A 22,089-nucleotide genomic window follows, 5' to 3' on the forward strand; every position below is an offset into this window, starting at 1 on the left:
CTCCATTTGAAATTTTGAATTTCTTTTTCTTACTTTGAATTTGATATTCATTGCCGACTTACATTTTTTTTATTCATTTTTTTGCCATAAAGCATGTAGAAGCGTTACGTAAGAGCACAGTGATATTTCGCATTTAATTAAGATAAAAAAAATGTGTCACTACGTGACGTTGATGTAGGAGCTGATGTCTGCATCGACCCCCAGCCGTCTTCATTACCTTTTTTGTTTCCCTGAATTTGAGATATTAGACGTCTGCATGAGAGATAGTGATTGCTGAGTGAAATGGTTCTACTTAAACAAAAGCAACAGCAGATGGTGTATGATCAGCTTCTAGGGACATAACGTTGTTTTTCTTCGCCAGTTTTACGCAGTTATTGAAACAAACAGCATGGAGACGGTTTACAAGGCTATGATGCCCATTTCGCTATCACGTCTATTACCTGGACTCGTGTTCTTGCACCATGCAGTGGTATAAACACTGGATGGTGTCTGTGTGGTGTGCGTGTCACGTGCATGTGACGCGAGTAGGACATTAGTTAAATTCGTCAGTCACAATGCAGAAGGGTGATAAATGGTCATTATAAACGTGATTAGTATTTTAGTGGATTTTGGCTATGCTTAAAAAACATGCCAATAGGTAAAGGATAAAAGAAGCAAAAGACATTTCACTAGATCCCTATTAGGCTGTTTTATAACTCCTAAATTTACATTGAACGGAGGCAAAACATGTATTTACGTGACATTTATTCGTGTCAGTCAAAGAACTTGTAGCAGCGGGTTTCTACCGCTTCGCAGTATCGTGGGTAGGCGTGTCAGTAACACTCGCAACGAAACTTTAAGCACAGAAATGCAAAGACCTTAGGCCTCGTCATTCGCGCAGCCACTGCGAAGAGGAGCTGAGTCTCCATAAAGTACCTTGGCTACAGCTTTGGATACGAGCTTTGATACCCGTCTCCAATCCCTCGGTGCGCAGATCACAATGCCGGTTTTGATTTTCAGGTAGGGCATTAGAAGGGAGGCAGGCTACATTCAGCCTTGAGGAACTGTGATTGTCATTGACGAAATTGTGAACTTAGCGTCTCTAAAAGCATTAAAAATTTTTCCTAGGAATTAACAGTTTACAGTCAACTATAAGTCTGTAGTGTATTAAATGACTGGACCAGCTTGAACACGCCATATTTTTTCCTCGTCTTTAAGCTATTCAACTAGAAATTGAGAGGACCAAGCAATAATTGATTTAAAGTACTTCTTCAGATTTTAAGGTGAAGCTACTGATTGGAAGCCGACATATCCACTTCTCTTCCATCCCACTTAAGGATGCGGCTTTCGGCTTTGACTACCAGTGCCACGATCGCGCTCATCTCTACGCAAATGAAGCCGAGACGGGGAAATATTGGTGTATCTGATTAAATTCAGCTCAGGTTCCACTTAAAGAGCTCCACATCACTTCAAGGATGAATATTTCGGCAGATGCATGTACTTATCGTTCCATCTGGTATAGGTTTGATCCTTGGATTAGTGAATGAGACATTTTAATAGCAGACCGTCTCAAGCGGAATTAGTTTAAAATTGAACACTGTCTTAAGAAGGATCACTTTGCTTGTCTAATATGAGAATCTGCTAGGGACTTGTCAACAAGGAGCAAGTTGAGCATTCGATGCGAATTCGGTGGTGAATTCAGATGCCGAGGGCAGCTGGAGGCATGAAGAACAATGCGTGTGTAGCTAATGAACCTACACCACTCAGACCACAATTCTGTCAATGGGCCAATATTGGAGTCCATTATAGCAGGTGACTTCAATTCTGGCGTCCAAAAACACCAGAGCCGAGATCAGAGTGACGAATAGTGGTGGATGAGCTGAAGACAACCGTGGTGGATGGAATTGTAAGGTACTTGCATCCTTTAAGTCGTCTACTTTGTAGCCATCCTATATTTATCCATCCACCCATTTGTCTCGTATCCATCTGTCCATCATTCTCGTGTCCATCCATTTGTCCATTCGTTCATCTATTTCATATCTACCCCAGTTAATCAGTGTAAAACCTTATTTCCGTCTTTTATAAATTCTTCGATAATACTTGCTCTCTTTTTCTCTACTCTTCTTCGCACCCATCCCACTCCTTTACAAAGCAAATTTGTTGACGATAAGGAAAATGTGTCTAGCCTTGGCGCGTTCTTGGAAGCTTTGTTCTGTAAAGGATTTTCATCAGTCTTTGCAAGAGATGTCTCAGCTTTCCCTCTGAAATAGGAGTGGATCCATTCTAATTTCTGCAAGGCTTCAGCTACACCTCTCCTAAGGAATCGAGAATCAAGAATCACTGCTTATCCTAGACACTCATATATTACTAAATTGTCTCCATACAAAGTGCCCGTGATTTGGGTCAGTTTAGCTACGATCTTGTACCAGAGAACAATGCAACTATGCCTTAAGATGTCCAAAAGGATGTGTGAAGTATATGGAAGGCAAAAAAAGTGGAGATTTTAAGGCGTAGAAAGCAATTTATAGTCCTCTACCATTGCAATGATTAACCCATCCTCTCCTTTTAGCGCTTAGATGGAATGTACAAGGCCGAAAAAGTAGAACTATCGTAAGACTGCCTGCCTCACTCCTTCTTGAAGGCCCATGACTATTCCAGTACCGTAAATGTTCTCAGATCTCAAATACCAATGTGACCGTTATTTCTACTCCACTCAACCACTATTACAAAATGAGAGACAAGATGCGCTGCACTTAAGGCAACCTTTTGTTTGAAATGAGTTTGCACACACTTCCACCGTATTCGGAGTGTATTTAATATACAACCGATTTGGAAGCGTTAATGCAGCCACCCTCGAAGTCGCATTATCCCCACTAAACTTGAAGAAAACACTTCAGATGGAACTCTAAAGCAAACTGCATTTTATCGGAAGATGTGATGATTTGATCCGTAATTCTGAGCTTGGGTGCCAGATGGATGAATGATCAACTAGTTTTGCAAATTCAATGGCACAAGGGAAAAGTTTGTCTTTGGGAATGCTGAACACCGCACATTCATTTACGAGCAATAATACATGCGGTCATGAGGGGGCAACAAATGTTGGGTGCTGGGACAACTTTGCACATTAGCTCTGATGTGGAGGTGAAGCGGGCCATCCCGGAATGATTTAAACATAAGACAATGTCTCTCAGACTCCCAAGTGGGATGCTGGGAGTTTAAGCTTTGCGAGTGCGCGTGGATTCTCAAGACGCTATATTTTCCATTAAGAAACTGGTAACGCTACATCTCCGTCGTTGCATTAGGGTTACCGATCTTAACCTAAAACAGTTTGTCACATTTTACCCTTGATGCCGCAAATCAGTACCTATGCTACTTTTCTTAACTGGGTACCCATCGATTTCGCCCATTCATGGGGTGTCCGAGGAACTAGTTACCACGCTCTCAACTGTTTCTACTTTTGCCTGTAATTCCCTTGTATCAGTAAACCTCTTTTTAGTTTTGATTTGATGCACATTTTAAGCTCATCCACTTTCTAAGTGAGCACGGTGTTCCTCCGCTAAGGCTAAAGGCCCTGATTCTCGAAATGATCCAAAAGCATGACAAAACACCAGCTCAAGCTGCCCTTCAGCATGGACTACAGCGCAACCTTTGTGCCATTTTTAGGAACTAAACCCCTCCCAGATTAGCGGGAATGTGCAAATATAGCAGCCCAATTAATTTTGTTCGTAGAACATACAATAGGTTTAACCAATGCCTCATAATATTGGAATTTCGGAATACTTAAAAAACGGCAAAGGACACATAAAATAATTTCGAGAGAAAGGAGTAGATTTATGTTTATGCATTAAAATAAACTGTTAAAACTCTTTACAGGCGCAGATAAATTTGGACGTTTTCAGGGCAAACTTTGTTATCCTAAATTTATAAACAAACCCCGTAATTATACAAATATATAAAATTGCATAGAAGCATTATTTTACATGTTCAGGGTGTGTTTTACTTTACTACGTTTTTGTAATTGACCTTTGCATAATTATAAGAGGCTGGTGAAATCCACCGCTATAGCAACGCAAAACGTCAGATTTTATGACTAAGCACTCAGCAAACACTACCTGACCAAACCTTTTTTATAAAAACCCTGAGATTTTACTAGTTAGGATACACAAGCATACCATACTGGAAATTTAGGTAGGCGGGAGGATTTAAGGTGAGTATGCGAACTACAAACACCAAACTCTTAAAAATCAGGCAACTTATTAAGGTATAGACAAGATTCTCTATTTCATAGTTGTTTTTGCTTACAGAAAGTAAAGTTTTACGTCAAGGTAAGGGAGACACTTTAAGTAGTTTTCATGTTAACTTGCAGTGAAGTGTGTGGTTGGAGTTACTTATTTTACTTAGCACTCTGATATTGCTATAGTGTTAATTAATTGTTTTAGACAAGTGTAGTGAGTCGAATGCTAGGTTGATGAGAGGAATGTTAAAACTACATCGTAAGCGGAAATCTTGAATGTGCCTAAGTCATTTTTAGTAAAGGGGGGAAATAGGGGATAAAAGCATCCACTTTCATGGCAAAGAGGCGATAACGTAGAACATAATATGTGTTTTTTTCTGACGAACTACTTGGAAGTTACAATGTCAACCCTAATACAGTAGCCAATATCATTATCCTTCACGATGGAACAAGACCATGTGAAAGAGCTGGAAGAAGTTGACTTGCCTACCAGTCAGCGAGTCTCTGAGGATGCTGATCATAGTTATGATTCCAAGGCTTTCACGGCGCCCCCAGCAGAAGAAGCCGAGAAGACACCGGAATCCCTTCAGCTAAAGCAACAATTAATCGAAATAAATCCGCTTTACTTACCCCACGAATTTCGTTCCTTGCCACAATCTTTTGATCCCAAAGAGTACAACTTCCCACCCTCCTACACCGAAAATAGTGCTCGAGAAACACGCCTCCTTGCCTACGCCGATAATTTTCGTCGGCAATACGCCGGTCGCTTCCATGACCGTACTCCACTCTTCCTCACTCCTCACAACGAATGTGATCTCCGCAAATTCGTCTCCACTACTATTCGACCCACAAAACTACCATTTCCCGAGCTTCACGAGGCTTTAGGTGCTGCCGCATTTGTGGCTGACTTTCTGGACTTTGCTCCGCTTCTCCCCTGTACCGAACTACCTCCACGTCTTCTTAGCCCAAGAACAACCCTTTTCCTTCAACTGGGTACCTGTTTCGACTACACCACTCTCCTTTGCTCCCTTCTCACCGGTGTGGGCTACAATGCTTTTGTAGTGAGTGGATATGCAACACGTGAGTGCTGCTACAAGGATGAGTCTCGAAAGCAGTGCCCACTACTTGTAAAACCACCAAAATGTGTGGAAATGTATCAAGAACCACAGGCTGGGAGGTATCAGGTCAAACCTGTGAGGAACTTTCTATCCAAGTACGAAGTGACGATGAGAGTAAAAAGACTTGTCGAAGCAGAAAAAGCGGCAGAAAAGAAGGTAGCGGAGGATAAAAAGGCCCAAGAGAAGGCGGAAGAACCGAAAAAAGATCCTCTTTACGGTTTGCGAGTTCACTCTTGGATCCTAGTGCTCCCTGGAAGCAGAGATGTTCATGAAGCCTTTTTCATTGAACCTTTTACTGGCGAATCGGTTGCACTTGACACCGATATGTACCTGGGCATCGAAAGCGTATGGAACCACAACAATTACTGGGTGAATATGCAAGACTGTACTAATGGCATCCAGGAAATGCGTTACGATCTAAACAACCTAGAGGACTGGGAATTCGTCCTGCCTTCAGGGCTACTTAATACAATGTTGATGGAATCTGGGGACCAGTTAATAAATATCTTCAATGCATCGATGGATGTCGCGGAGACTCTAGCAAACTATAATTTAGGATTGGATTATGGTCTTCAAGTGCACGAAGACGAATTGAATGGAAAGGCGCGAAAGAATGAGAAGAAGAAGATGCAGGCGGATCTCTTGGATACGCTTCTTCTGGTTGATATGCCAATGTCTTGGACTCTGCCGATCACTCTTTCCAATACTCAGTACTTCCAGAGGTATCCCAACTTCCAGAAGGAGATACTCTACAATCGAGCCCGTGTGATCAAGTATACACCTTACTCTCAGGAGTGTGGGATCGTTGTACGGTTGACTGTCTACCAAGATCGTGACCTTCAAGACGCAATTGAAGAGAGGGAGTATTTTAAACACCGAAGAGACAGGTTAAATGTACGAGTGACAGATTTAAAGACATTGTGGGTGAAGGAGTCCTTTGATCATGGCCGAATGGGATACCACCTAAAGGAACATGAATATATGTCAAAAAATTTGGGAGCAGACGCCAATAGATGTATGGAGTTTTACGAAAAGATGAGAGTCGATGGCCTGTTGAAGCGCCAACGAGAGGGTAATATCATGAAGGAATGGTACACCAATCGCGAAGATCGGTTAGTTTATCGTGAAACGCATTTTGGACGGACAGTGAGAAAGTTCGGTCCTCCGGTAATTGTAAAATCGTCTACTCAGCATGGAAGTGTTGATCCAAAAGTAACCAAGAAGAGTTACAAGGAGATTGAAGTGTGAGTATTTTGCATTTACTTTTGAGCCAATCAAATCTAGTCTAATACTGAGCACTGATTGGGCAGTGATTCTTGACATTTGGGACAACTTTTACAAGGAAACAGTGATTCTTTTAACGAGTCTTTTAGTCGGTCACTGACAAATCAGCTTTTGACGAAATATCTTTTAGTGATTTGCATATGTATGGCGTTCAAGCAGAGACGGAACTTTGCAACCTGTTATGGAATAGATTGAAAGGGGTCCAAATTTGACTCATTCTTCTCCATGATCCTTCAGAGTCATATTTATTCACTTGTTATCATTTTCAAGAAAAGACTTTAAGTGGCTCAACTACCTTCAGTTGTTTCTGTGTACCCGTGCGAACGCTTGCGCTTCGAAATAGTAAATGGCCACAGGATATTATATTTACCTTTCCGGAGGAAGCATTTGTTCAATTATGTCTATAAAAAAAATAAAAGTAGATTTAGACGATTTACTTGTTTGAATTATTTTCTTACTATGGCTTTAGCCGAAAATGAAATTATTGTTACTGGGATCGTTGCTGACAAGTGTGTGCTCATTTTCGAGAAACACTCTTAGAGTTTAAACATCTTACTGCAGCCTCTTGTCCTCTCATATTACTCCTGTGCCTTCAGTCCAGATAAATATTTTTGCGCTTGCGTGACCAGATCCTAGCCTTCACCTCTATCAAAAATGTCTGAACCGATCAAATCATGACATGCAAGATGGATATTAGTAATTATTCCTCACTACTGCTTGTGACACCTGTGATGGCGCGATTTTTTATAAATTAGCCAATTAGTCGAAGTCTTGTTTTAGCTTAAACATTTCCTGTATGTGTAGCACTTTTCAAGTTGGACTCAATGCTCGCAGAATGTCATAAAGTTAAAGATACGGTATTAAACAATAATTTCTTATTTGACAGTTTCATCCCTAATTTACTAATTTTATGGTTTAGCAGTTAACATATATGTCTTTGTTTATATTTGTTCCTTTACAAAATGAACACAACTCCTGTGGATTTATTTGAGAGCAAAAAAGAAAAAAAACTGAAGTTCCTAAACTAATGCTCTATTATCGCCTTTTGATTATATGACCTAACATGTGGATAGCGGATTAGCAGATTAGATAATTATTCTGGATGACCTTGGCACAGCCAATCAGGTCTCTTCGGCTCTAAGATGTTTATTCGAATCCCGAAGAGTCTACATTAGTGCAAACTTTGTTTTTTTTTTCTCGCAGAATAAAGGAGCGTTTTGCAAGGAATCCCGAAATTTCCGCAGATGAGGACGTGGAGGAGCGGGTGTTTGACATAGCTGGGGAAAAATATTTCCTCACTTACCATGTCGCTGACGAATGCATCTTCCCTTGCAGACGGGAGTTCAACAAGCCTCCCGACAGTGGCGATCGACGTCAGGTCATTGAACTGCATCCAGACACCCACAACTCATTTCATGTGAGAAATTGCACTTAATTATTTCAGTAGCCACTGCGTTTTAATTGTTCGAAGTTATAGACTCCTTTTTCGGCTAGGCCTTTTTAAAAAAATAGGTGTAATGGACGATTAACTTGCAGGTAACATAAATAATTTTTTTAGCCCAGTCTCAACCCACCTCGTAAGACCAAAGTGGAGATTTACCAGATGCTTCTCGAACTGATTGATCTTGAAAAGGTTGCTAAAGAGACCGTTAGGGCTTCAGAGAGCGAAGTTCAGGCAATCCTGGACAAACGCGCTGCAGAAGAAGCTAAGCCCGAACTAGAAGTTGGTTTGTGGGACACTCAACGCAACTCGGAGATACACAATCTGCGTATAGCACTGGAACAGCACGCCGAACAGGAGCGTCGAAAACAAAAGGAGAAGGATCTCGATTATCTGGCGCCTTACTTCCATATGCACGATATAGACGGGGATAATCTGAGTCGAGAGGATGCTTACGCTGTTCGAGAGGCCTGTCTACAAGATCTGAAGGAGCGTCTAATTAAGAAGGCCAACATCATACAAGCTCGATTTGAGGCTGAGACGTCTGCGCTACAACGCAAACAGCAGTGGTTCCAGTTGAATCAGATCAACCTTACCAAGGAGGACGAAGCAGCCTACTTGCAGTACTGCAATGACGCCATTTTCAAGATCACCACACTAGAGACCATGCTGCTAAGGCATAAACAGACCGCACCGCAGAAGTATATGCTGCTGGAGAAGCAGTTGCGATCAGATCCGCGATTGGCGGAATACTTGAACACAACTTGACTGAGCTGTCCGCGTGAACCTTGCTCGAGTGGGTGAAGAGTGCTCGATTAATCAAGGGGGGAATTAATGTGGTCTCTTGCTGATGAATGCCTGAGTTATGCTCACTGTGCAGTAGATGGTTGATTTATGCTCATAAATAGGAACCTTTTTTATCGATCTTGTCTGGTACATGCTGCACCTTTTGGTCTCTGTGTGTGTGCGTGTAAGTGTGGTTTATTCTGCGAGGAAGCGAGGCGGCAGTTTCAGGCTCACTTTACAGTATGCTCTGATCATTTTGTTTTTTATCTACTCCAACTGGAACCACCATGTAAATCAGGTCTTGTCAGGTTTCACGCGTGTGTATGGTTGTAATGTTCTGAGATATCGATATGGCCCAATGTCACGAGTGCGTGATGTGAGGCTTTTTATTCAATTATGGTAACCAGTTTGGTGGAGGTAAAATCAAATAAATAGAAGCCGAATGCTCTACAATTTTTTGACCTTTTAATAAAAAAAAAATTTGGACAACCTAGTTTTTTTCCAATCGACTCCACCTCTGAGCCACCGACAATGAGCGTACAAATTGGCCAAAGTGGAAGCCGTAGTGACAGATAAACAGTAAATAGGCTAAAAGATTGCGTGAACATGTGATCACAGTTTAGCCACAAAGTAGGCCAACAATCATTCATTGTGAGCAGTATGCCTTGTGCGCCTTTTTTTAAATAAACTCACCTCAAATCATGTAAAGGGAAACCGCAGTTCTTCTCTTACGGTTTCCGGCTAAAAAGTTTTCCCAGTGCATAATTAATATCCACACATGCAAATACAGCGCAGCTTGCCAGAAGGTTTCACTTAAAACATCTTAAAACAGTGTTTTAATTGTTTTTCCATCAGCTTTTTAAGGTAGGTCTTTTGTGCTGAGAAGCACCTCTAAAGTGGAGAGTTTCCCCACCTCCCTCTTTTGCTCTCCTAGTTCATTAACTCTCTGTTGCCAGGCACCACGTCCATTCAGTGCGTGTAGAGTAATTACTGAATGGGAAAAGGTTGTGGTACTTAAAACACGCCCTTTTTGTTGCGTGTAATCGACTCCTGTAGGGTGGGAGGACACCATAATATCTAATCTGGAGGTCTTTCAACTTCCAAGAAATCGAAGTCAAAAAGACCTCTTTACAAAGCACTTTCTTCTTATCTTTGAAAAGATAGGCCTTAATAGTCCACACCAGTTTTAATACCGACGGCGCAAAATTTGCCTCCTTTAATCTACTACGATCATTTCAAGCTCCTTCTTCTATCCCACTAGGAATTTAGCTATCTTTTTTTGGCGATCGTTTACGCACCTGCTTCCGTGAAATCAAAACAATGGGTGCAGTTAAAAGGCTTTATTATTACATAAACGGGTTTGAAACCATTACCAAAAAGGGAAAGAGAAAAGGGACGTTTGCGTTATTTAATGATCCAAGAGGACAGCCGCTCCGAGGGTTGTGGTAACCAATGGTAGGATGACATTCAGGCCTACAGAAGTGAACAGTATGATACAGAGAGAAGAAGAAAGGAATGAAAAGGGGTCACTTTCAAACATTCTTAAGGTCAAAACTTACCGAATGCAGGAGTGTATACGGTCGTGGTCGCCGATGTAGTGGTTGATGTAGTTGGTTCTGTTGAAGTCGTGGAATCGGGAGCTTCAGTCGTCTCAGCGGAAGTAGAAGATTCTGGCTCCTGCGCAAGGCAGATGGCGGCACAGACCAGGCTGATAAGAAGGATCTTCATGTTTGCCAACTGTTGTGAGTCTCGAGCATCTTGCGGTGAGATAAATGAAAGGGGTGAGCCAATGACATTCAAGGCATGTGATGATTGGCTCGTGTCGTGTATGTGTGTAAATCATGAACTTTGACCACACAACCACGAGTCTGCATACATGCGCACGTGCGTGTGTGCCTACCCGTAACCAATGTAAACACAAACGTCCAATTGCCTTTTCATGTTGTCTAACAATGAATAAAAACTACAAAGTTGAATCAATAAGTGGGAATCAACTCAGAGCAGTGGGCAAATTAGCAGGGGTATTTTGTTGAGTTAATTGTAAGGTCAACAGCTTGATCCATATGGTTGCTTAAAGTACAAATAACATTACAGGCTGTCTTGGCTACAATGGGGATATTTTAACCCAGGAATGAAGGAGTTCTTATTTTCTGGCATCTCATTTATGTGAATGAGGCTTGTATATGCAAAGTCGGGACTTTTGGGTTTACATGTTTGGAAAATTTTTTCTAATCATAATGGTAGTACACTTTATCGCTGTTTATAGCCTATTGTGATAAAAGGATTTTTTTTGCAACCACTATATGCGTAAGATTTGAATCAACAAATATCTACTTCTACATACAGACGACTTGATCGTGGAGACTGGAAGGAGGTAAGAAAATGAGTGGAGGGGATGTGTGGCACAAAAATGCGTTTTCCACTTCCTTGACGTAACCACTTTTATCTCTTCGTTTTAAGGTTTCCGATTTGATATGTATGGCCCATGGAAGAAAAATAACAATGAGCGATTTCTTACTCGCTCATCCTCAGCTTAATTTCTTTTCTTCTCCTTTTTTTAAAAAAAAAAAAAACCAAACTGTTCATGTTGCGACTTGTTAGTCATGGATGCGAAGTTCCATTTACATATTGTGGCAAAATGCGGCTGTGTATTTGTTTGAGGTCATTTGATTACCTCGGCCTTGTTACAGGGCAGCTTGGTGAACTACAACCCGGCAGTCAGCCATGTCACCTCATTTCACTGCACCCTGCCAGTACCTTTGTCATATTATTCCAAAAAATCCACCGAAGTGACTTGACAATACGTTGGAGATAATTCACTGTCATTTAGGAGGGCAAAAATTCACAGGTAAAATTGCCATGAGAACACGAGGATTAGGTGAGAGGAGCGCAGTGGTACGAGTTGAGTGGGTGCACATTACCCACAAACCATCCAAGCAGTGATGTGAAACAGGGGAAACTGCAAAAAAAGAGAGAGAGATTACAAGCTATTTTTCCAAAAAAACGGTAATTCTGGCAAATTATCAAAACGGTAAACGCACAAATTTTGACTTAAAGTGCATCGAAAAAAACAAAATCCAATTAGCCATCAGAGTAAATGAATGTCCAACGGAGCTTAACAAAATAATGGCGCAGAATGGTGCACGAATGAAAGGAAGAGTAGGATGAAGAACGGGAACGCAATAAATAGAGATGGATAGGCGAATGTATGGAGCTATGGCTGGATTTGTGGCAAAGTTATTGACTCGCGATTATTTTTCAGATTAAATAAAGTCCATTGAACGAATTTTATTTCCATACATTGAGCATTTGCTGTTGGGATATTCGTTTCTTTTTTTCTCTTTTCAAGGTCAGAAGTAAATTTTTACCTAATATTGTTGACATTGTTACCTGTTAATGTAACGAGCTTTCACGTTGCTTAGCGAGGAGCATTGTAAGCTTCGTGAATACATGCACACATCCACATGACATTCGGGGTGTTGCTTCCAATGCTTACAGTTACTGCACTGCTAGAGCTCATCACTTCAACAGTGGAAACCGTCGAACTCGCTAAATAAGAGAGCTGCTAGGACTGGGAGGGGGGGGAATGTCCATAATCCCGAACAAACTTTCCTTTCTACCATTCTGAAAGCTGTTTTTGATTCCTCGGACTTTCTAGAGCATTCCCCGATCTGCATTCCTGTTGAGTTCCTCCTCATCGAACAATATGGTGTAGAGATGCACAATCCATGCATTATTATAACAAGCACTGTAAGGTCAAGGTTAGCTATAGTGCTAAAAATAAATTAGAAGGGCAATCATTAGACACTCCGACGGCCGCGAGAGTGAATACCACGCTTCAGTTGTGCCCACTATGTCGGTATTTCTTGTTTACTCCAGTTCAGGTACCAATAACGTCCGTGCTCGCGAATCATAAACACGTGTACGTAACGGTTGATTAAGGGCTAAGTAGTGGTTGAACTTTTGTGGGAAGCTACCTTCAAACAAGTCACCGCCTATGTATTGAAAATAGGGTAGGCAGATATAAGACTAGCTGGGAAGCATTGAGTGACCCATAAACTCCTCTGCAACTTTCGATAGAGGTGGCTTAAATCCATCCGACTGTTTCCACATCTTATGCAATGTCACTGTGTTCCCCACTACTTTCTCCTTATTTCAAACCCTCTATGCATATATCATCGTTTAACCCAATGAATGTATACATGGTTGTCTGCTCGACGAATCTAAATCTGCTTGTTGTGGAGCATTTGGGGAAGACCTAGACACGCACAGACCGAGCGGTGGTGCAATCGGACACGTGCGAGGGTGTGATGGAAGTGATCTCGAGAGTAAACAAAGATTGGATGAGTGGTGGCGGACTTTCTGATCTTTATATTTGGTCATGCACATCGGTGTCTATATGAACCAATACCTTTTCAAGCCTGACTTATCAGACAGCTAAGTTGTGTGTCACTTTATTTGGTAGTTTTGATTTCTGTCCACCATGACTGGGCGTCAACACAAACGGTAACAAAGCCGTACACGGTGCGCTACCGTCCGATTTCTGGACTAATAGTCCTTACAGTTAGCCAATATCTTAGGAGCCGCCATCTGCAACATGAAGAAATCGACGTCCACACTGTTATATTCAATATTTATTACAATCCATATTTTCAATGTGGACAGTGGAATCAGATCACACTGCAACATTTACTGTTCCTGGATCCCAGTACCGCCACCGTTGCGTCCGTTGGCGCAACAGTTAAAGAGAGTAAATAATGGGAAGGGACATGAAGGAAGAACGTCGTACTGGTGATTGCAGTAGCTTGAATCGAGAATCATGGGCTATTAGAGCTGCAAAGAGGAATGTCAAAGGATAATTAGGTGGTCCTTAGATATGCATCAGGGACATCATGCAACGACATCCTCTTCTCCTGAAATCCCGAGTCGATGCATGGCAGGCAAGTTGTGACAACGTTGATACCAGCCACTACATTTGCACTGCAACAGATACGACGGATGGTGAAGTAGATGCATGTCATGAGGAACTTTAACACGCTAGGTGATGACGATAATGGTGGCGATGGTAGGATATGAAATGAAGTTCCTCGCTCGCTCTAACACACTCACTAGGCAACCCACACTTCTAAGGCATTAACGAATTCATCGCCAGAAGACAATGCTTGCACTGTGTTTTTGTAGGAGAGCTGAACCACAAAATTATTTACTCGCTGAAGGCTAAGCAAATATACTTGAGCCTCCTCAACTCCATACAACACAAAACTGTGAAAGACTAGCTACTCTAGAAGTGCCCACGGTCCAGATTTTCACTTTCGATGTGGAAGAAAGGTAGAGTCCAGCCTCATTCACCGTATTTTTTTGGATGGCATTTCTCCAAAGATGTAATAATCACCTTGGAATTGGCTGATCACATATGTAGCTGCGTAGATAATTGGGAAACAAAAAGAGAAATAGGAGTGGAAGTGGCTAGATCTAGAATATTTGCCCTAGGTCTGTCTGAAAAACACGATAAGTTGTTGGAAGAAACATCTTCGACTGACCAGCTGACAATGATATGTGTTTACTGTCAAACTAACACATTGTTATTTGAATAGACCTTATTGGATAGCATGCCGCAGATAGGGTCAACCTCGTGACTGAGAGGAAGGGGATAAGGACAAGGGGGCAAACTCTTACTTCCCCCATGAAGCTTTGGTTACTTGTGAAATCCCACATCACTACCATGTAGACTGTCCACCCTCAATCTTCTCAACCCAAGTATTAAAACCGGGGTGTAGAAGGGGACAACTGTCCATTTTGAATCTTCCCCCTTTTAAAACAATCACGGGTGTCCCAATCTCATGATATTGACCACTGAGGTCGACGGCCTCCAGCCCACCCTTGTAGGGGTCACCACCTTGAAGGTATCGACAAAACATGCCTTCAACCTCAGTCGAGGCTGGTGACAACGAAGTGGGTACACTTGGATTGCTGACATAAAATGGCCACGAAACACCTTATATCCTAGTCATGAGGATTCTTATGCTTAATTTCTTGCGTTCACTTAATCCGGTAAATTTACACATTCAGCAAATCTCCCACCCGTATTAAAGCATACCTAACAATTTACGTGGGAACATGGATGTTTCACACAGAAATTTTACACCGCGCGTTCTACAAAGCCAAAGGCAATTTTTTCCTTGTTTTCTCAGAAATATGATACCTTTTTCACAATTCTGCACGTTTACAATTTCAGCGGGAGGGAATGTACCTCGAAGGTGAAAATTGCATTCATTGGAACCTACAGATGACATTATAAAATTGGTTCAGCAGCGAAATTTTGAGACGTAGGCTTGTCGTGTGTGTGTCTCCAGTTTGTGGCCACTTGTGGTGTGCCCTTTGACCCGTCTTAAGTGCAGGTTGATAGCACAGAATCGCCACTTCATTCAAGTGTGCCTCAGTCGATCAGTCAAAAAATGTGGTGCAGAGACGGGCGCGTTGGAAACTGCTTGAGGTGTGTGTTTCAACAGTCTACTCATCATCAAAATTATTTAAAAAATTTGGCGTTAAACACACTCGACGTGTGATCACAAAATGTGGAAATCATTGAGAGTGAGCCACGATTCCAGCGCATTATCCAAAACAAATCTTTGTATAGTAACAATGCTCGTTTGAATAGCATTGTTTGTTTATATAAAACTGTTCGGCTGTTTAATAACAATCGTTGTTCTTATGGTAATGTATATTGAAACAATGTTCGTTTATTGACACTACCACCCCGATCACCAAAGCTGGTCCCTACAATACTCCCAAATTACTGACACTTTTAATCCGACCAACACTATTCCACCCCTCTTCTGATGTTCCAGCTGTTGTGGCTATAAATCTAGATATTACGGGCGATTACGTTCGTGTGTTGCCTGGAGCTTTAAGTAACTCTCCGCGAGTAAGCATTCATAAATTCAGGTCACATCCAGCCTTCTCAGCTAAGTCATGCTCGGCAAATGGTTATAGCTGCATCATAAGGGCTAAAATCACTAATGCGAGATGCGCTTGGCTTTCTCAACAGTAAATATTTGATCAAAAGCACCATTGATGAACCAACGCTGAACCGACTAAATGATGCAAAAAAAAACTAAGCTATCAGCCACTTTATCTAAAAAGGGAACCAGAAATATCCATAGTAGCAAAAAGAGACACACCTGAGATGTTCAGTGTTATGAACTCCCGTAGTTTGGAGAGTCGCGATTGTCGTGCATTGCTCCGAGTAAATACCCATCTATTGATCCCCGATTTTCCATTGTATCGTACCTATTTTCCCAAAGAAAATCGACCAAGTCAAGGAGACGACTCTTCGCCACGGCATTTGCTTTAATTATTGTTTTCGTGATATTATCCCAAAAGGCTACCCCATTACCACATTGTTAAAAACGGACCAATTTGTAGTAGTATAATACAAGGTGAGACAGTGTACGCTGGATGAGTCTTGGGGAACAAGCGAAGAGACCTGAATGATCACGGAGATTTTTCAACCTCTTCCGGCATGGGAGGTAAATTGGGTTCCTGCCCCTCCCAAGGCTTTGATTTGCCCTGTTGAGATGAGCACGGAACCTGACCATACACTTCACATATACACTGACGTGGATATCTAAAAGGAGACATTGGGTTTGAAACAAAAGTTGGCCATCATTACTTTGACCCAAAATTCGCCGGATTTACAATTTTCTGATTCTCCACTTCCTCCCTCTTTATGGTGTCGTAGGTTTTGGCGCAAACTAATGCAATATGATCTTGAATACTATCAGCGGTGTGAAATGAGCAGTCAACGTTGAATTCTCTACCGTCGGAAAGGTAGAATTTAATAAAAGGTGTAGGACAAATGTCCCGCAAAGTAACAATCTATAAGTGTGGGCCAGTGGGGATTCGGAAAGTACTTGGACGGAAGGGTTCTTGTATTGAAGAGGAGGTAAATGCCATTTGATAAATTCGCGAGCCCCTTCGGATATTTCACCTTTAGACAAGGTGTTGATGGCCATGATTTTTACATTTTCGCGGAAAATAATTCTACCGGCATCAAGGTACTTTTTTGTTCGAGTAACAGCGTACCGACCTCCCTTTAAAAGCGGCATTGGGCAGACCTGAGTTGACGGGTCCGACGATGCAGGCTAGGCTACCCCTATTCCTCTTTTTTTATTGGTTACGAGTGTTTTACACTGAAAAATGAATTGAAGTATCGTGGAGTTAATTGCTATATTTAAAAATCTCAAAATTCTTAATGCACTTTTAAAGAGTCAAAAGTGTCTAAGTTTTTTGGCCATACAAGTAACAGCTGTTGATTTGGCCGATGAAGCTATTTTGGGATATTTTACCTGCCGTCATGTCGTAATATTGCGTTTTAACAGTTTCCAAATAAACGAAATAATTATACGCACGTAATTCCAACATATGGGTAACGACGTATACTAAAGCTGTTCTATGTAAACAGAAGGGCTGAGATACCCTTGGCGTGGACGGAGTCGAACTAACAAGCTGAGGCACCAACTCCGGGGACTTAGGTTTACCGCCCCGGGACTCTCTGAAGACGAAAGAAGACAAAATACTCGAGCAGAATATATATTCAGCGCAGAGAAGGTGTCTGGGCTATTGGCATGGCCCAAAAGGCCAGCCCACCCATCGAGGTACAAGGGGGCTAATTCAAAGTACAAAAGTGGCGCCTCACCAATGCCGAGGGATAAACCACTACCGTTTAACATAGGAGTCCAAAGAACCAAAGATGAAGTTAAAAAAGATGTTAATTCTCCAAGTCACAACCCAAAATGATCTCACGGCTTCCATTTTTCGTAAGATTTTTCAAAGGATGCTTTTCTGCCATTACTTTAATCCCTTACCTCCATGTCTATGTGATGCTAGAATGAGGCAAAATTAGAATATGTTTCCCCATTTGAGAGGCTTTGCATCAGTACAACGTAATCAGTCACTAAACTACTTATTTCCTTCATGAAATGAGTCACTACTACAGAGTTCACGCTTTCATCCCTGGATAAGCAGCAGGCAACTTCATGGCTTCACTTCCCCACACTCATCACGAGCACACAACGATAACGTCACCCAACTACCCATTGCATATAAGCAGGCCGAATTTTGCGACTGTTTCCGGGGCACCGACCGCCGGAACCACTCACTCATCTTCTCACGCGTCAGTGCGAACGACTGTCCCCACCCCCACTCAAAAATTGCGACTGAGGGTTGCACAGAAAGCGTCAGCAACCGAACACTAGCTTATCCTAGAACCGTCTGGCCACGTCCGGGAATGTCAAGTAAAACGCGTCCCTACCTTGAAACCACACCCAGAATGCAGAAACGATACAGACCTGCAGAGAGACTCCTACCATTTCTTCACTAAGATAATCAAATTCAACTAAAAAACAGCAAACCCCAAAAGTGGAATGGCAACGTGATTCTCAACCGATAAAGGGGGAAACAATTATAATGACCGGGACGAAAAAAAATAGTAAATCCTCTTATTGAGTTGGAAAAAATTGCATTAACCTGTACAAATACGCCAATTTATTTATATAATACCGATCTTGTTAGCAACATCCAGAGCGTCAAAGTCCGGCGGCAGCTTCACGTAAGCCTTTTTAATGTTTTTGGGGCAGTTGAGAGTATTCACCTTAGCCACCTTAATTTTGTACATTTCTTGAACAGCGGCTTTGATAGCTGGCTTATTTGCCCGACGATCGACAACAAATACAAGAGTATCGTTATCTTCAATTTTCTTCATCGCTGCTTCAGTTGTGACGGGATGACGGATGATGCGAAAAGCGTCCAACCTTTAAGACAGAAGTAAACACACTAATATACATACTTATTGCGCTTGGGAATCTCAAAACGGCGATCCTTGGGGCAGCGTGGAGGCCTGTATGTCTTGGGCCGACGGAAACGAATGTTCTTCATGACCTTCTTCTTGCCCCGCGTATGAGCACCGATATTCATAGCCTTCTGAGCTTTCAGAGCCCTAGCGACGATAGTTTTCTCTAAGAGTGATAATAATGAATGCTGTAAAATGGACTAAATCTACTGGACTTGGACTTCGCGATCTTGCCACCTTTGACACCGTGAAGCTTCTTTGAGGCATTTTTCGCGACAGTCTTAGACGACATCTTGGCAGCAGCAGTCCTCTTTGCCGACTGTTTTTTTCCTGAGGTAGACTTCAGAGACTTTGTAGCCTTTACAGACTTGTCAGGCTTAGTGACTTCTTTCTTTGGCCCCATGTGTCAGCTACGACAAACGCACACTAAAGCTACTAAGGACCGCGGGCTGAAAATTATAAACACTTAAAACAAACAAGCTTTAAATTCCTTAAAAAAATAAGCAAACGAAAATTAAAAAACGATAAGCAAAAAAATTTTTAAAAAGTCAATCAAAAAAGAGGACTTGTGCCTTGCAGCAATAAATTGGGCAGTTCTGGAAGTGTCATAGACAACTGTTGGTTTTGGCACCTGTGCCTAGATCACAATATTTGAAGTATTCAAAGAATTATTTGCAAACAAATAATGCACTAAAATAAACGGAAAGTCTTACAAGGGTACGCGCTTGGGCTATGCATCGAATAAATAACTAGTTCTGAAGTATTTTATTTTTAAGATAACAGGCCTTGTCTTACTACTTTTGGCGATAAACGTAGGTGTGCAGATGTAAATTAAAAGCTATTTCATTTGCAAAACGGCAGTGTTGGCATTTTATGGCCAATTTAATTGGAATTTAGTAATAGGCATTAGCTCCATGGCTACTCTGATGTTTTGCATTATCCTAGAGAAAGCTCAGCTGTACATGCTATTTTGTAGCGTCCCGGGACTCTCCAAAGACGAAAAAAGACAAAATGCTTGGGTAGAATATAAATTCAGCTCAGAGAGGGTGTCTGGACTATTGGCATGGCCCAAAAAACCAGCCCACCCAGCGAGGTACAAGGGGACTAATTCAAAGTACAAAAGTGGCACCTCACCAAAACCGAGGGATAAATCACTATTGTATTACAATTTCATTGTAAGGAAGGCTTAATTGTGGGTTATTTTGCCGTATAATTCAAGCTGCAGAAACGGAACAGGAGATGAATTATTGCAGTCCTCATATAGTCAAAACATAAATTTACCTCGCCGAGCCCTACTCGGAGACGAAAGGAGACTTAACACTCAGAATATACATATACGACATGCCTTAGGACCCGGGGCTACTAGCATGGCCTAGAGAGCAGGCAATCCTGTGAAGTTACAATGACCTCACCACCAGGAGACCCCTATGCCTTTCTCTTTGGAGCGTCATCCTTGACGCCCCATTCGTGAAAATCTAGCATCAACCATTGCATTGTAATTGGGGCTTTAAGGAAACACATAAGATGCGACTATGCCAGTCATGGAATTGGGCTGCAATTGAGGAGATATTAAGGAGATACTTGACCCCAATGTCATAGAATTCACTTAACAATTCAAATGGTTCTGCAGTTTGGTCCTATGTAGAAACATGATTAGGGGAAGAAGAATTTAGCTAGCCATCACTCGTGTCTATAGCTAAACGTAGAAAGATTGGCCTTGAAGCAGATTTATATTAAACAGGATGAGTTTTAACGCAGTTCTGTAAGGGATGGTCTCTGGCCTTTTCCTCTTTTCCACTTTGTTTCAACTACAGAGGTGTCCAGTCATATATGTGTAGGTTCTATCCAGCTAGAAGAGAAGTGGATAAGGTATTACCAGTTTACTTTATCGATGTATTTATGCAGGCACGGTAGGAAACTACTTAACAAAACCTTTCTCTTATGGTCTACAGCTGGAGCTGCTAATAGATTTCCTGCAGAATAAGGGCATTTTCAGCCTTCCGGTATGGGTTCGTCACCGACTATCCTATTTGTACCATATTTTATTTCTTCCACCCCGCTGAGGTTTATCATCCAGCATTAGAAGTCAGGATAGATATCCTTTAAGTTTTGGATCCCCATTCGTTGCCACCAATGTAGCTCCCACATTCATCGTTGAAGACGAAAGAAGAAATAATACTAGGAGCTGGGACTACTAGTGTGGTCCAGAGGCCAGCCCACCTGGCGAAGGTGCAAAGGTCAGGACACTAAGTAGACCTTTTACCACAATTAAATGTAATGCTTATAGTGTTTTACTGCCCCATTCAGAGAGGAGACAGGCAGTGAGCTCGAACCTCCTGACTGAGGCGTCAACCCCCTGCAACCCTGAGAGCGGTTCCGTGTCCACACCTCCCTAAACACTGTACTTGCTTCCTTCATTTGTTTATCCTAATAAACATGTCAGAGTCAAATCAACCTGGGTGTTCTAAGAGTATGAGGACCACGGAAGAGGAGATCTACGAACCTTGTTCCACACTGGTGGCAGCGCCGGCGGACCTCCTCTCTTTCGGAGATGACAGGAACTTCGAAGACTGGCTAAAAACTGCTAAATTTAACCTTCATCTCTATCCTCAGCGCCAAAGAATACCCCCGAATTCTCCACGCTCTCCCCCATGATTTATTTTTTGCCACAGCCGACATCATCATCACCACCGATACCTACATTGATTAATGCTGTGATACGTTGGCTCAACTCGTTATCAGTTGGGAAGAATAAATCCTCACCAGAGACTTCTTCCTCCATTTCCAAAAAGCTGATGAGGATGACGAAAAGTACACTAAGATCCTTCAACACCTGGTGGAGCATGCTTTCAGTGGCTGTCCTCCAAACAAGATCGCAAACTGGGTAATGGTCCAGTTCATACACGGAGTCCGACCTCCCACTTTGGTTGAGAAGCTCTGTGACATAAAGACCAACTCGCTCGGTCAACTGGTCAAGCTGGGAACCAAGAAGCGGCAGGAACCTTGGGCGACCTTGAACTGCAAGAACTTCCAAAACTGGTCAAATTCAACTCCCTCGCATCGTGATCCCCGGTACTATGCCCCTAGACCAGGTGACCCTTCCTTTTCTCCTTCCTGTCTGCTCTCAAATGGCTCCCATTCTTATATTTGAGTCCCTGATAAGCTTTAAGGACGTTCCTGCAGTTTCCTCGATTCTGGCGTAACTAAGTCAATAGTGAATCTCCACCGCCCACCAAGAGAAAAAACCGATATATTTTGGTTATGGTAGATTACTTCACAAAAGCGGCTGAGGCAGAAAACATGAAGCCACAAGACGCTGAGACGGTCGCTTCAGTTTTCTTCACTCGATGCATTTGCCAGCATGGAGTGCCTGAATCCGTTCATAGAGATCAAGGCC

The 22,089-nt window shown here is 42.1% G+C and overlaps 4 protein-coding genes across 4 annotated transcripts; 1 reads left to right on the plus strand and 3 right to left on the minus strand. All coding sequences in view use genetic code 11, as the record gives it.

Annotated features, from left to right (window-relative positions):
• Positions 1–4,656: 4,656 nt before the first annotated feature.
• EGR_09317 (Coiled-coil domain-containing protein) lies at positions 4,657–8,824 on the plus strand (the record flags this gene model as incomplete). The annotated part of the gene is made up of 3 exons (XM_024498566.1): positions 4,657–6,575; positions 7,819–8,032; positions 8,174–8,824. 3 exons carry the CDS (start codon positions 4,657–4,659, stop codon positions 8,822–8,824), a joined length of 2,784 nt encoding a protein of 927 aa, XP_024346997.1.
• Positions 8,825–10,250: 1,426 nt separating this feature from the next.
• Positions 10,251–10,570, minus strand: EGR_09318 (hypothetical protein; the record flags this gene model as incomplete). The annotated part of the gene is made up of 2 exons (XM_024498567.1): positions 10,251–10,315; positions 10,402–10,570. 2 exons carry the CDS (start codon positions 10,568–10,570, stop codon positions 10,251–10,253), a joined length of 234 nt encoding a protein of 77 aa, XP_024346998.1.
• Positions 10,571–16,336: 5,766 nt separating this feature from the next.
• EGR_09319 (28S ribosomal protein S25) lies at positions 16,337–16,950 on the minus strand (the record flags this gene model as incomplete). The annotated part of the gene is made up of 3 exons (XM_024498568.1): positions 16,337–16,469; positions 16,515–16,720; positions 16,756–16,950. The coding sequence occupies 3 exons, from the start codon at positions 16,948–16,950 to the stop codon at positions 16,337–16,339; spliced, it is 534 nt and encodes a 177-aa protein (XP_024346999.1).
• A 1,442-nt stretch (positions 16,951–18,392) lies between these two features.
• EGR_09320 (60S ribosomal protein L23a) lies at positions 18,393–19,095 on the minus strand (the record flags this gene model as incomplete). Its single annotated transcript, XM_024498569.1, has 3 exons — positions 18,393–18,654; positions 18,690–18,858; positions 18,903–19,095. 3 exons carry the CDS (start codon positions 19,093–19,095, stop codon positions 18,393–18,395), a joined length of 624 nt encoding a protein of 207 aa, XP_024347000.1.
• Between the last annotated feature and the right edge of the window lie 2,994 nt (positions 19,096–22,089).

This window comes from Echinococcus granulosus (assembly GCF_000524195.1).
Source record: "Echinococcus granulosus chromosome Unknown EG_S00143, whole genome shotgun sequence".
Classification (NCBI taxonomy): Eukaryota; Metazoa; Platyhelminthes; class Cestoda; order Cyclophyllidea; family Taeniidae; genus Echinococcus; species Echinococcus granulosus.